The sequence below is a fragment of the Phasianus colchicus genome, chromosome 11, assembly GCF_987193195.1.
Source record: "Phasianus colchicus chromosome 11, bPhaCol1.hap1.1, whole genome shotgun sequence".
Classification (NCBI taxonomy): Eukaryota; Metazoa; Chordata; class Aves; order Galliformes; family Phasianidae; genus Phasianus; species Phasianus colchicus.
This window is the reverse complement of record NC_143446.1, coordinates 7944226-7960061: the sequence shown is the minus strand read 5'-3', so window position 1 is coordinate 7960061 and position 15836 is coordinate 7944226. Positions and strand designations below refer to the sequence as shown.

Below are 15836 nucleotides of genomic sequence, written 5' to 3'. Positions count from 1 at the left end.
ACATCTCTGCCCTGCACAGCTTGTTTGTTGTCGGTTTTGTTTCTAAACTCTTGTAAAGCGAATAATAATTATGGCCCTAAATAATGTTTATGGCAATCCACTTCTGGCACGGCAACAGTACATGGCAATATGTAAAGATTCACAATTGAAAGTATTCATTTTTTTGGAGTAAGTTTCAGAACTGCAATTTTCAAGGTCTCCTTTAGCTTACCAGCTATCATCATCAAGGAATATAACTGTATAAAGAATTTCACTGCATTTAGTAGTTTATTCCAACATCAAGCAATTCACATGATTGACAAAGCAAATTGGTTTGTTCATATTTCTTTTGGGGCATTTATGAAACAACTCATGCACTACGTCAACAGTTTGTTTAAAAAGTACCAACTTCTGCCACTCATCTGAAACTCTTGAAACTTGACTGACCACATAAGACTCAACTGCTTTCCCACTACCCATTCAGCTGTTACAGTAACTAACAATACGGTATATTTAGAAGGGCACAATGTTACTGAGAGCAGCCTAGACTACAAAATTTTGCAGACGTACCTTTATTAAGCTGACAAAGAAAAAAAAGGCAACAAGAGAAGGAATAAAGCCCCACAGCATTTCCCAGCACAATTAAACTAACAAATCCACCTTCTAAAAATGTGGCACTATTCACTTTGGAAGACTGACTTTAGGCTATATTAGAAAAAAGAACTCTTCCAGTCCTTTCTGGTATACGCTGCATCTCCCTAGGCATTTTGCCAGCAATGCACTACCAGCAAATCTTTTTAAGGAGAGACAGGCCCTTAGTAGGAATTCCCCATAGGAACAAGCATGCAACTTCGAAAGTGGAAAAAACATTTTCTTTCAAACAGCAATGATTAAGTACATCTTTTTGTGGGGCCTCCTGGTCTGGATAACTGAACAGCTATCTCCTACAAAAAGATAGGAAATTATTTTTCCAGTGTCATTAACTAAAACTTGTAAGACTTGTTTTCATCTGTGCTGAAGTAGCCAGATCTTCAGTTATACTGGGGCACACAAAAGAGTAATAAGGACAAGCCTGTGTTATTCCCAAACCACCAGAGGCCCAAGCAGACCCTCTAGCAGTTGGAAATCTCCAGTTAAGTCTTGCTCACACCTTTCTTCCCTTTTCCTAAGCCAGAGGAAGAAGCAAAATTTCTTTTTCATTCACCACTAGAGATGCACTTGACATACAGCAATTCTCCTTATCAAAAAAATAAAATAAAAATAAATCAAGAACCAGCTCTACTAGCATAGTAGAGAGACACCGAGCAGAGTAGGCCTAAGAGGTGGCTGCAGGACAAAGTGGATGTGATGTGCTAGCAATCCAGAACCCTCATTTTATTCTGAAGAGGTGTGCATTATAACACACAAAAAAAGGTTTCTTCAGAATATGATCAGCACTAATAAAAGTCAAACTATTCCATAACAGCTTGCAAGTGCATAATATTGGAAATATAGGGCTGGCAGAAAGAAAAAAAAAAATCAAATATGAAGATAGGGTTGAGTAAAACGTATCATTTTTAAATAATCTACTTACAGAAGGGTCATCAATTAAGGAACAGCTGTCCAAAGGTTATTTGCTAAAGCACACTGCCTCACTTAGTAACCATCAAACAGCCACACTGCTAATTTTTAGCAAAATAAGTCAGGCTGCTGCTGTTGAACAACAAACAAGAAAACAGACATCAGAGTCATCAATGCACCGAAAAAGAAGAGACCTGGGCTCCACAACACCCTCAGCTGGAAGAGTAAACATGGCAAATACAGCATGTATAAGTACAATCCCATTTAAAATACAGCACAGAATATTTAGCAATTCAACTGATTCCAACATATTAAATGTTGTCAAAACCCACAGCATTCCACAAAATACATTTTCAGATAAGCTATGTATAGCATAGCCAAGTGCAAGGTAAAATCCAACAATCTTTTCAATGGGTGGATTAATTAGTCATATGGCCATAGGACTGAATGAGTCATGGGATTTCTAATGAGATAAGGATAGGAAGCCCGACACCTTAAGTCAGGAGTTCAAGTGGGTGAGTACTCTGCTGCTGTGACCTAGATTGAAGGCACAACTAACAGTTCAGGGCCAGCACCTAAATCTACTTAAAGAGAACATCTTTGCCTTAGAGAAAACTCAGACAGTACCTTTCTGTGGCAGTATCCCTCACCATGGCTCTCCCAGTTCCAGTGGCCTGGGAAAACTTTAAATAAATGAGGTATCCAGCTAATGAGTTCTGTAGGCACAGCTGGGAGACCTCACCCTTTGAGAGAGTTCCCCACTGACAATCATAGTCAGAAGCAAAGCTGAAGAATCCTGTTGTTGCAGGCATAGAGTCTGTGATTATCAGCAGACTCAAGAGCTTTGTGCTTGTGATTTTGCACTTGCCAATTTGCTGTAATTAATGCAAATCCCCCCAAATGGGGGCTTTCAACCTCTTATGCAGAACAACCTCACCAGCGAAAACCTGAGGAGTCTGGTCACAAGAGATGCAATACACCCAAAGCAGGCTCAGCTCAAATTTCAGGGGTCATGTCTTCATAGATTCAGCATGGATGCCTTCTTATCGTTCATGTTGAGTTATTAAAAGAAGAAAAACTAAAAATTCTTTGATCACAACAGAAATGCAGACCCACATGCTAGTCTGCCTGCATGCTGTAAAGAAGCCCAGTGCTAGTCAAACCAGTGGTAAAGTAAGTAGGAGGCAAAGCACAAGGAAGGAAGAGAGAACAGAACACAGTATGACAAGATGATACAAGAAAAAAAAATTGAGGTGGGACAATGAGAGCAAAGCATGGTGCAGGAGAGGACCAACAGAAGAGTAAACAGAGAGGGAAGCCAGAAAGCAAAGTAAAAGATAAGAAATGAGTGGGAAGTTAATGAAGACAAAAGACACGAGGGAAAATAACACAACATGGACGTGGATAAAAAGCAGAAAAGGCAGAAATAGAAGAAATACATATACAGGAAACTCATTGTCCATCCAAAAACAGCTTCTTATCAAACCCAAACAAGAGACACTGCCAAAAGAACAGCTGAATCCAGCACAGCAAGTTCAGATCACCTGAAACTTCTGAAAGCAGATGAAAAAAAATAAATTTAAACATGAACGAAGTGGTGAGATTATGAGAATTTCAGCAGGGATTATACTGACCCTGTTCTCCTGATGCAGGAGAAAAAAAAATCTGCCTTCAGAAGAATTATGCCCACTTGTGAACTGATTAAGGACTAAACAATTAAGTAGAATTTGGAATCTAGCTGAGTAGCTTTGTAAAGTTCATCAGACTGTAGTGTGCTCTGTGCAGAACAGACAAGCATGACAGAAGTGCTCCACTCAAGGAAGAGAACATCCCTTCCTCCCACCATTCCTAGCACACACCAAAAACATGTTAAGGCATTTTCTTGATAAACTTTTCCCAGAGCACAGGACTGTAACACTGGTTAGTGGCCAAGCTCAGTCCATTCACAATTTAACTCTGTACTCCTGATTTGTTTGAAAAACATTGTTTTGTACCATCCAGTACTAACATACCGTTCTTAAGTGGGAATGAGGCTATGAGTTTACTGTGCAAGAAAAAAGAGTTAGTGCACCTTGTACTCCCAGAGAACAGCAAAAAGGCAGAACAGAACAAGTTCCATTTCTACTTCCCACTTATCCATGCTCCACTGTTTTCTGCATTCTTGTACCCTGTTCCCCCTTCTCACACCTGAACACAGACTATACGTGTTTTACCTCTGTTCACCTCTAAATATAAAAATGAAGTATGAACATGTCTGAGGTTCTGGGGTTTTACTGCAAATTACAAAACACATAAGCCACTTCAGCAGGCTTGTAGGAAACAGTTAACCAGTTCAACTCAATGAAGTAATGTTGATATACCCACTCCCTGAAAACCAAGCCCTAAATTCACGCACAAACTAAAATTTATAAAGCCGAGCTTCTGGGGTTTACATAATGAGAAAGGGAAGGCACTGGAAGCAGACCACGCTTCACTCCAGTCTCTCCCCACAAGACAGAAATGATGCAAATACTGAAATCTGTACAATGTCAGTGGATGCCTGCATCCAGAATAGGGAAAGGATGAAGACGAGACTGTGGGGTTGATGGCACCACAAGCCTGGGTTGGAAGTAGATAAGGAGAGTATCTTATTTATCCTCAGTGTTTGAGTTTGAATTAAAGAGAGATCAAACTGGCAACACGGAGCTTATAAAAGAGAAACACCTCCATAGAACAGTGGCTAAAATCCTTCCATACTCACAAATCTAATACAATTTGTAAGCTCTGGACAGCCTGGTCTAGTGGTTGGTGACCCTGCACATAGCAGGGGGATTGAAACTAGATGATTATTGTGGTCCTTTTCAACCCAGGCCTTTCTATGATTCGATGTGATTTTTAAACCAGTAACAAAAAAGATTTGAACATTACTCAACAGTATTGTAACAACTGACACCTCTGCCTCAAACATGTGTTCATATGCATACCAAGAATCAGGAAATATGTGCTGAAACAGATTCCCAATTAAGCCTGACAATTTCTAAATCAGCTCAAATACAGTACTGCTTCACATTATACTTGAATCCTCACTATGGGTTTTACAAAGAAAGTTGGGCTAAACTAGAAAAAAAATAGCAACAAAATCCCAGAGGAGGTTACATGAACTCAGAGCAATTGTTCATGTATTTTATGATTTAGAACCCTTGCTATAAAGAAAGCCAATACTTGTCATTCCAGAGCAATTTATGTTATCAGAGCAAGCAGACAGGATGCACCTTTACATTCCGTTATCTGGGCTGAGTCTGCCCCAGCACATGCCAGTACTTGAGCAAACCTAGTGAAATTATGAGTAATTAACATCAGTATACACAAGTTGCAAATTTAAATGGCAAAATTATCAAATTATATGTACAGCTGAGTGTGTTCAAGATCCAAAGCTCAGAGTGTTCAAGACCCTTCCTACTTTAAAGGGACAGAGACCTCTTACTAAAAAAGCATAACGTGTTTTTGTTCAGACCAACCTGTCCACCCATCCACTTTAATAAAACCATCAAATACAGAAATGTCCATCTCTTTCTAAACACATTGTAGAATTAGGTCAAATACCAACCTAACAAAACAAATGCTAAAAAACATTTATTTCAAAGTTATTCGCTTCTTACACAAGTAGCTGTTTTGCCCTTTTCACGTAATGCTTTATGAAAGCAGTTATTAGCAGACCTCTTGGTGGATTGACAGCTATGGAGACTTGTGCCCTGAATTTCTCACAGAGGGTAAAATGAAGAAATAGAGACTATTGGCTGGCTAGATAAACAGCTGCACGATGCGTTCTTTACGCTGACCTGAATTATTCCGCCTTTCACCAGCATTTTTATTGTTTGTATTTGCTTAATCTTGATAAATGAGATGTATGTAAAATGGGTCATATGACTAGAATAATTCTTTTAGGAAAATAAACATGCTCACATGCACAAAATGCACACATTTATCTTCATAAACAGAAAGCCTCATATCAACCTAAAATTTCCCTTCTAAAGCAATCCAAAATTACCTGCTCATTGACCTGGCACCCTTCCCCACCACCACCACGCCAGAAAACAAATCACAGACTTTCAGAACTCATAGGACCACAGAGCTCTGCTAACTACTTCAAAATGCTGTTTAGAATAAATGAAACCATGATAATGTATTTCAAATCACCCTTGTGTGTAATAGAATCTGTAAGACTTGGAGACTAGCAACTAAATTATTTTTCGTTACATTTTCAAGTACAACACTGCTATCCTATTTTCAGCTGAAGAAATACAGCTCCACAAATGAAGTACCCATTGTGTTATCATCCCTTTTCAAAACAACTTATAACAGCAGTAAGTGCTTCTAGAATTCACGTTGACGTTCTTACCACTTTGCTGTACAGTTTTCCACCATTCTCTTTTAATAAAAGCTAAAATAACAGCTAAAAATACAGACAGCCAAACAGCAGCCTTAAAAATTGAGAATAGATTAGACAAGTATATAAGGTAAGGCAGTAAAACTTCACAGGGATTGAAACAGTAATCTCAACAACAACAGGAATTGATATACAAGTTCTTACACCACACAAATACATACGCACACACAGCACGTCATTATGGTTCGTTCTCTTCCAAAGACTTTCACCACTGAAAACATTATTTTAAAATATGACCTAAGAGAGTACGTATTAGAACTGAAAATAAAGCAATTCTATATTTTGACTGACATTTTAATTGAAAGTACCACTGTATACCAATTTTATTTTTTTTTTTACTAAAATTATTATGCTTAATAGAGTCTTAAACACTAGCAGCTAATCTTGACCACCAAGATAAAACTTCAAGACCAGTATAAAACAAAAACTCAAGAGTACTCACCAAATTATGATTAGTTGAATTAGAATCATCTTCTGGGAATGGGATGTAAACAGCTAAGGCCACACAGTTGGCAAAAATAGACAGTAGTATAAATATGTCAAATGGTCTGGAAAATCCTGTTAAGGAATTAATGGATTCTAAGTATCTACAAACTTTTAAGCCTAGTTGTCCTTTCTGTTTCAACACTCACAAACAGTTCTTCTTTTAAGGCAATCTTTAGACTGTTAAGTAGGGCAAACATCAAATCACCATTGGTTATATCACTGCATCACATCACCTTCCATCACAACAATGTCTCAACGTCCCCTTCTCTTTGCAAAAGCAAGAAAACTATTACTCTTGTTGCCAGAGAACTCTTCATTTTTCTGACAGTGAAACTCCCTAACAGTTTTGCTTTGGCCAGAGCAGATCAAAGTTTGGGTAAGTAGAATGGCTAACAGCATACCATTCTTGGCTTGGCAGCCATACAGGCTCAAAGCTTTTGCACAAGCGACAGTTTTAACACCACATCTGGATAACAGTAGTAGAACCCTGGAGATGCATTTCTTTTGGGTAAAAAAGAAAAAAAAAAAAGAGAAAAGAAAAGATGTTTCCTCAAACTCATACTTACGAAGTTCATCTTTCAGCTTATCATCAATTTGCCTTTCCCTGAAAAATACTGCATTATTTCCTTGTAACTAAAAAAGATGGAATTACCCAGATAAGACTACTTGAATTTCAGATAGGGAATACTTCGAACCTTAGCTATGATTTTTGCCATTTTTTCTTGTTATCTCAACCCACCCTTTGTTGGTACACGTCCATAAAATTCCCATAAGAGACTGAGGGAAGAGTACCAAATACAATCTTTGTTTCCTCCAAAGAATATTTTTGTCAGTTTACAATACACTTTTTCTGAAGAAAACACCTACTAAACCCACATGCCCATTAAGTACTTTTTAAATTTGTTTGTTGGAAACACAAAGTTTGTCACCTCCAGGGTTGTTTTTATGTCCATAAAAGCTCATGAATATCAACAACCATTAAATTGTACACAAAAAAAAACAGAGCACCCATCTTAATACATAGCATTCTCCAGACTGAAATGAACAAACCACGTCAGTGCAAGACTTACAAGCTTGTTTTATGATGCAGTGCTACTGGGACCAACTCAGCCTTGCATTATTCCACTTCAGATTCATAGCAATTTAATTTAACTGACCTTAGCCAAGGAGAGGCCAATTTACTGAAATTAGTTGGACTTCTACCAGTTTAAAATGAAAGTAGAATCTGTTTCACTATCTTTAATTACGTTCAAAGAATTGAAAAAACAAGCCCTATAAATGAGGAACATTTCATACTGCCAGGATGGGTGTTCTGTTTAAAGTAAGAAAATGAGCTTTACTTTCGTAATGTACTCTCCTGAACAGCTATTTCCTGCTACAGGAATGTTGCCATGGCTAAGAGGCAAACATTTTTCTCCATGTACCTCAACAAACCTTTATCTTCTATTTCAAACTTCTTTCTTGAGAATTAAACAATATATCATATCTGCATGATATTACGTCTTCCAAAGAAATCCAGAGACTTTCAAATCACAACCACTGGGACAAAGATAAAGCAATCCTTCCCAGCATGCACACCACCCCGAGGGGAAGCTGGTGTGTCTGGTCTCCTATCTACAGCCATACAGCTTCCAAATATTTGATGGTAGAACTGTTGTAAAAGTTCAAAAGATGAATATAGTTCAGGCGCCTGTATGTACCAACAGTGAATCCTTAGCTTAGCTAAGAACTCATCACTTTTGGCAGTTGGAAAATGTAATTTTTAAATGACTTCTACATCCGGCCCATTTGTCTTAATAGTGATACATCTGAGCACAAGATAGAAGATAAGGGTTTGACATCTGAGGCCATGTCCCAGTAAGCACTGCTAGATGCACTCTTAAGCATTCAGCCTTCTTTAGAACGGTAATGAACAGAATATGGAGATTTGATGGAATATAATGCAAGCTTATAAATTCAGAAGGTTAAATTCTGAATGTGTTCCCTTTCTCCCCCAAGAAAAAAAAAAAAGCAACAATTATGAGCTCTTCTCTGATTTGATTTACTTACTTTGGTGAAACAACATCCTGTGTTATTATAACATTGATCAAGAGCAAAACTAGCTACCATTAATGAGAGGTAAGTGAAGTATAGTGTTAGATATGATGCTATCAGAGACACTGCAAGACAGTCTTGATGCACCTAAAAAACCTCAAGAAACAGACGAACTGAAACTGCATCAAAGGATACTTCCATTCTACAAGACTAATGCAGGCTCTTCGTATTGGGTTGTTGAGGGATAAACAGAAAAGGGCACGGGGTGGCCGACTATTAGATGTATTACCCTGTTTTTTGCTCTTGGCATATTGCTGGCGTTTTCTTTGGGACAGAGATCCTACAGGCTGGGCTGTGGTGGAATTCATATTTTGGGCAGCCTTTGCTTGTCTAGCAGCATCAATTGCAGCTTGCCAAGATAGAACAGTTTGCTTGGATGGTGCTGAGCTGTTGGACTGAGTAGTTGGTCCGTCACCAGGGAGAGGAATTCTGGTGCTACTTGCATAGTTCACCTCTGTGAGAGAAAAGGGAGAAAAAAAAAAGAACTTGTTTATAACTTTTTATGCTATAATGTGTCACCGTGTTTTTGATGAAAAGATTATTTTAAGACCTCTTGATGGTGTGATGCCTATATATGTGCATACACTCATACTCTGCAGTATATATATATATATATATATATATATATATGACTGTAGGCAAATAAATATATGTACACGTAATTGAACATATACGCATGCATATATGTGATTGAACAGTAGCCAAAAAGGCTCAGGAGTCAGCATTATAACTTCAAGTCGAATCTAAGTGTCAAGACAAGTGCTTCAGCAACACTTCGCATTTTGAGTCTCCCACTCAGTACAGACTCGATGGCAGCTTTCCTGTCACCATGTTTATCCAACGAAGCATACCTCCTCCTAATGACCAACTCTGCCGCAGTACCTTAGCATTCAGCAGCAAAACAGTCATTTACACATGCTTCTCAATGGAAAACAACCAATGCTACCTTCCCAAACAAGAAGATTAAAAGAAATCCTGTAAGCAAGTTGAATCTCACCTCGTTCTGCATTCTCACAGCAGAACGCAGGGATGCCTCCCACAAGTGAAAATCCCATACTGCGTGGTGGTAAATATGTTGATAAGGTGGAGTTTCACATGTGAAACCAATGCAAAGGAATGTTTCTTTCTGCTTCTTCACGAGATTCCACTACATAAATCGTACCTTTTAAACACGGTTTTTGTGCTCTTTTTATTTAGATGGCTCAATGCCACCTCCTCGCACGGATCTCCGCTCCTGACTGGAGCAGCAGAGCCGACTCCTACGTGCACCTGTAGGAAGGAGCAGCTCCTAAGTGAAATTCAAAACTTGAAGACGCCTGGGTGGGCAGAACATGGAGGAATGATGGCAGAATCCACGCGCAGGGAATCAAGGCTGGCAAGCGGAACGGATCTGCCCAGGCAGGAGGGGAAGATAACTCCCCAGCGACCGCCGTTCGTCGAAGAGGGGAGCACAGCTCTCCTTTCCCAGACTGTGGGAGCGGAGATAACGGCAGCGACGCGAGAGCCCTGAACGTGCGTCGACGTGTGCGAGCCCGGCCCCGCCGCTCCGTGCCTGCGTGAGGGGCGGCCGCGGGGGCTCTAAGATGGCTCCCGGGGCGGCGGGGTCAGCGCGGGGCCGCGGCCGGCACGGGGTGGGGGGAGCCGGGCAGCCCCTACCGCCGGGCCTCGGGGCAAGGTTGCTCGGGGGCGGCGGTGCCGATGTTTTGCAAAGGATTTCTGCCTGTTTCTCCCCCACCTCCTTTTTTTTTTTTTTTTTTTTTTTTCCAATTTTCTCAAACGATTTGACAGCATCTCCCCCGCCTTCCGCCTGCCCCCTGGGATGCCGTGCAACGTGGTTCGGCGCAAACCAGCCGCCGATCGACGCATCTAGCTGTCATTCTCCTCATCAGTGCTGGCGAGCGAAACAAAGCCCGAGCGCCGCGCTCCCCGGGGAACCTCTGCCCCCGGCGGGCACGCGGCAACGGATTCGCGGCTCATATTGTGGGATCGGGGGGAGAATCGTTCGAACGCGGCAGGGAAGGACGTGCGGAGCCGGCACGGGACCGGCGCAGCCCCGCGGCGCCCCCTCAGCCGCCCTCCCCCAGCCGCTGCCGCCGGCGCTGTGCCCCCGCACCCGGTTCGGAGCGGCGTCCCCCCGGCCGCCCTCAGCTCCGGCCACGCGCAGCATCCCGCTTGCCGCCGAACATCACCCCGCGCCCTTCCCGCTCCCGGTCCCTTCCCCGAGCCCGGCCGCTCGCCCCCTCCCCGCCCCAAACCCACCCCGGCCCCAACGCTTTCCCTCCCTCACTAATCCCCGGCTCCCAAATCCCTCGCAAATCCTCCCCCGCGCCCCCTCCCTCAGCCCCGGGCACGCCGCTGCCCTTGCTGCCCGCTCCGCTCCTACCTTCTGGGTGCTGCTCGGGCTGCTGCTGCTGGTGCTGCATGATTCCCACTTTCTTCAGCGCGCGAGAGGAAAAAGAAAAAAGCCCAGGGCCGAGACGACCCCGCCGCCCCGAGCCAGGTGCGCGCTGCCCTGCGCTCCGCTACCCGACCCCCATGGTAGCGACTAGCGACGCGCGAGGGGCTGCTCCCGCTCCTCCTCCTCCCGCCGCTGCTGCCGCTGCTTCGCCGCTGCCAAATCCCTCCGAGTTTGGGCCAACATGACACTCACATCCGGGTGACACGGGATCTCTCCATCCCTAGCAACCGCTAGAGCCGCTGCCAGCTCGTCGGTCCCCCCTCCTGCCGCCGCCCGCTCCGCGAGCCCCCTCCTCCCGGTGCCGCTCCTCCTCAGCCCCCTCCCGCCGCTGCCTCTCGCCGCCGCCGCGGGCTTAACTCCCTCCTCGCTGCCGCCGCCGCCACCTGCTGCTGCCGCGCTCCTGCGGCCGGGCCGGGCGGGGGCGCGGAGCCGCTCGCTAATCGCCCGGAGCTCCGACGGCCGCAAATAGAACCGCCGCCGCCGCCTTAACCCCTCCGCCGCCGGCTCGCAGCCCGCCCCTCGGCGCGCCCCCGCACACCGCCGCCCCGCAGCCGCCTGCTACTGGCGCCAGCCCGGCTCTCCGCGCCCGGGTCAGCACCGAAACGCGAGTGGGTTCGGGGCCGCCCCTTCCACGCCTTGCGGTGAACGCATCCCTCGCTCTGGACAGCTCCCGGCCCGGCTCTTGTGCACACCGAGAACCCTCAGTTCCTCAAACCTTCAGCGCCTCGACCTGTTGCAATGGCTCCGTTCCCATCCTAAGCCAATCCCAACATTTTTAGCGTTTCACGAAAGAAAAAAAACCTCAATTATCTTTCCAAAATTTTTCATTTGCAGCTCTCCACAGCGGAAGCCAGAACCCTGCATTTTGGTTTTATTTTTCCTTCGTTGGTCTCAAAGCAGCAATCACATGCACTGATGCACATGACTGGAGTAGCCATGGGATGTGTAGGAACAGCAAGGGCAGCACCTCCACTCAGTGATACTTTTCCCAGTGGCAACATTGCAGCCATTGGGAGAAGTACATAATGAAACCAAGCAAGGATTATACCAATCCAAAACAGAATTAATGCTTCTGAGTTCCAGTTGGCTTTCTCTGAAATTACTGCTTCCTGATTTTTTGAGATTATTTTCAGGATATTTGTTCTGAACATACCATTGTTAAAATAGTGTGTATGACCCTGTGATAAAGGTACTATTTTGTTAAAAAAAAAAACATTCAGCAGAACTGCTACAAGCCCTCTCTTTCATCACTTCCTTATCTATGTCTGTTTCACCTTCAAGCTATCCTTCACCCACAATTAACGATAAATAACAACAACAGAGAAGACTTGGAAAGACTTAGAAAAAAAAAAAAAAGACCTCAATGCTTCTGATATCCTTCAGTCTCATACTAAGCCCTGTTAGGTGGAAACCATCACTTTTAGTGCCCTCCGGAGAGAGAAAGCTTCTATCTCCATGTCACTTCTTGGCCTTGTTCTGGGACTTTTCTCTAACCTTTTGAGTGGATCCAGCTGCTGTGGCCATGAGCCACCTGCTACTTAGGGCTGCTTTAATCAGGAAGGCACCACACGCAGGTCAGAAGTTTACAGCAATGAAAACTGCAAGAATCAGAAAGGCAATGGAATGATGATACAGGAGGTGTAATGACAAAGGGACTAGCACAATAGAAAGGTGTTACAAGGAGAAGGGAAAAGAGCTCACCCATCTCTGAAGATCTGGGCTCCACAAAGGAGGGATCTCCAACCAGAGATCCTTCCCAGCGGCAGTCAGCCCTTAAGTGAGGTCTAAGAGAGGTGCTGCCAGGCTTCACCACTTGGTGAAAACAATTGAACTGCCTTCACCTGTCCCTTGATCATTGTTTTGAAAGAGACTTATGAAGTTCAACACCAAGACACTATAGGCAAACCCATGAGTAATAAGGCCTGAATCTAAAATAAACAAAGCATCCCAAAGAAAAAGGCTGAAGTCTGCAGAAGTCCATCAAACCCCAGGGTTCTGACCTTGCCAGTACCTGGTTTCCAATCCCCTGTCCTTACAAAGGAGAACAGCACTATGTAGCAGAAACTACAGATACTCTCCAAAGACTCCCAATAAAACCATGAAAGAGAGATACTTTTACACACTTGGTCTGGAACTGCAAACATGTAGTTTTGCTTATTTCAGAAGCTATCTAGCCTTAGACAGTCAACAGACCTAGTAGGTAACTGCTAGATAATCAAATTATCGACTATATTTTCAAAATAATTATTATGAAAATCAAAGTTCTTTTAGTGAGTTTTGAGAAAGCATGTATGAACACTGATACTGTTAAATCACAGAAGGGCTAATTACTGAAACCATTAATTCTCTACACAGCCGTTTGCCCTTCTCCTCTGGAACTAATATTGGATTATTTCACAAACACTGCTTCACTTTGATGTCACATGGATATTATTTACTCATTCCTGAATGAAATGGTTGGAATTATGTTAATGTTTTAGATCATCTTCAACTGCCATCTGCTCAGTGCTATGCCCTTCTCAGTGTATTTCCTGTACGAGCTGAAGAATGGCAGGGCAGGAAGAAAATACATTCGTTATTATCATGTATTTGTTGCAGATTTGCCACTCAATTATCATCATTTGTCCTCTGATAACATTTATTGCTTTCAGAGCCTCGTTCTCTGTAAGAGAAGCAGATGAGCCAAGAAGCAGCATGTTATGGACATTTTAGAACAGAAGCCCATTGAGAATTGAGGAGCACACGTGGCTAGTCCTATTTAACCAGAACCTGGTGAGCTGGTAAAGCAGCAGTTCAGTGCAGGAAGGGACAGATCTGATCAGAATACAATTGCTATAGTGGGAAGAAGTTATATAACAAACACAGAACTGCAAACAATGTGAAGCAACGGAACCAGCCTAGTCCTGTAACAAGCAGGCAACTCACGTGCATTAAGCCATCACTCATCATAATAATTCTGCTGAAGCTATTAGCATACTGACCTGTCACTGTCCTTACACATGGGAGGAATATTTAAATGAAAGATAGCCACGTTGAGAACAAACAGTTGTAGAATTCATTCTCACCCACATTACATGTTTTCATCTACCTTAGCACATGCTGTCATTGAATCACAGAATGCCTTGGGTTGGCAGAGCCCCCAAATCCCTCCCAGCTCTGAGCCCTACTGTGGCTCATTGCCCCCACCAGATCAGGCTGTCCAGGGTCCCGTCCTTTCAACTGCAGCCTCTTTTGCTTTCTGCCTAAAAGTACTCTTTTCATTCTGCTCACCTGAAGCATTGTAGAGTTACAGTTTGAGTTTGAAGATGTTTTTCAAATTCTTTTCTAAAAAAGATCATAATTAAACTTAAGTATATCCATATATTGTCTGTCAGCTCAGTGAATAGCATCTTTCTGATGTCAGTACAAGTAACAAGCTCTAAAGAACTTAAAATAGCACTTTATTACAAGTGCAGTTTATGTGGAAAACTATAGAAAGCACATACTTCTAAATCCTACTGACTGGGATCTCAAAAATAGATAAAAATGTACATGTACAGATTTTAAAGTATAGGAATCCACCACATAGTAGAGATGATGAGAGAGTGGCTTAAGTGTCCATTTTCTTGATCATATCCAAACTCAAGATTTAAAGTGTAAAATGTCTTCCAAGAGGAAGTAACACCAAATTTTGAATTGACCTCTACAGAACTCTTTTGTTTTTGCATCATTTCGGTTGAGCAGAGTACCCCAATACAAAATATAATCCTGACAAATTTTTTTCTTATTGAGAATTTCACAAAAAAAAAAAAAAAAAATCAAAAGACAAGAAACCTACCACAGTGAAGCCTTATCATTTGCATATAAACTCACAAAAAATACAAGTTTTTGAAAGCTAAATGTAAATGAAGTGAATTACACTAAGCAGTCTAGCAGATCTAGCTGAACATTTTGTGAAAAAAATATACATATGCATGTATAATTATAAAAACTTGTACAAAAGCATAGAAGGAGAGAAGAAGGGAAGGAGGAAAGGCAGGGGTTGCACAGACTCTTTTCATTGGTTTGGCTGAGTAACAGCTCCAAGCATGTCTTGTTGCCTGCAGGCTAAGGAAAAGGCTAAAGGTCTCCATTGGAGCTCATCAATACAACGAAAGTCCAGATTTATTATTCCCAACCTCTCAGCAGAACTTTACGTATTTATGGGGTCCAACAATTTGGAATTAAATCTCTATTGTATACATTTCTGAAACTGTATTTTTCCTTTTCATTCTACACAGGAATAAGGTCTAATATGTCCTGAACACACTGAGAATCTGTTCAATTTAAAATTCAGCTTTTTTTTCTTTCCCAAAACAAATTACTAAAAATGTAATGAAATGTGTCTTCCTGGCTAATTAGATTCCTTGGCTCCAACTAGGGTGCAATTACTCAACAGAGTTTATGCTCTTCCAGTAGTTCTCTCCTTTCCCTATCTTCTCCACTATTTTTACAGTTTATCACATCTTTTCGTTAACTATGGATATCTGACCAGAAATAGAGCCACTCTGAAGTATTGGCTCTTCATAGTCCTGGTCTGAAAGCTTCATTTCTTGCTGACCTTTCTCAACTTCTCTCTTTCCTCTTCTTTTCTACCGTCACATCACTTTTCTTCTCCCTGGTTTTCTCCCCATTATTGATGCTTCCCACTCTGTGTGTTGCCCACCTTCCTCACATTCCTACACCAGTCCTGGTCATCTCAGGCCTGAGCAAATTGGCTGTGGTGGGCAGTGGACTGAATTCCCAGTCAGAAACTGTTTCCAACTATATCACTGTGCTAACAAGGTGAACTGAAGTGGTGACAGCAGGACTACA

General features: G+C 42.5%; 1 protein-coding gene across 8 annotated transcripts in view; it reads right to left on the bottom strand.

The window, feature by feature from the left end:
• CACNA1D (calcium voltage-gated channel subunit alpha1 D) overlaps nucleotides 1-12321 on the bottom strand; it is a 170212-nt gene extending 157891 nt beyond the window's left edge. For 6 of the 8 annotated variants that reach the window (XM_090148156.1, XM_090148160.1, XM_090148155.1 and 3 more), the window contains exons 1-3: nucleotides 9543-9699; nucleotides 8681-8999; nucleotides 6408-6513 (exon numbers count right to left, since the gene is read on the bottom strand). In XM_090148156.1, the coding sequence (XP_090004282.1) occupies nucleotides 6408-6513; nucleotides 8681-8999; nucleotides 9543-9600 (483 nt within the window). In that variant the 5' untranslated portion in view covers nucleotides 9601-9699. The other 2 variants (XM_090148162.1, XM_090148157.1) reach the window with 2 other exon arrangements.
• Nucleotides 12322-15836: the final 3515 nt, after the last annotated feature.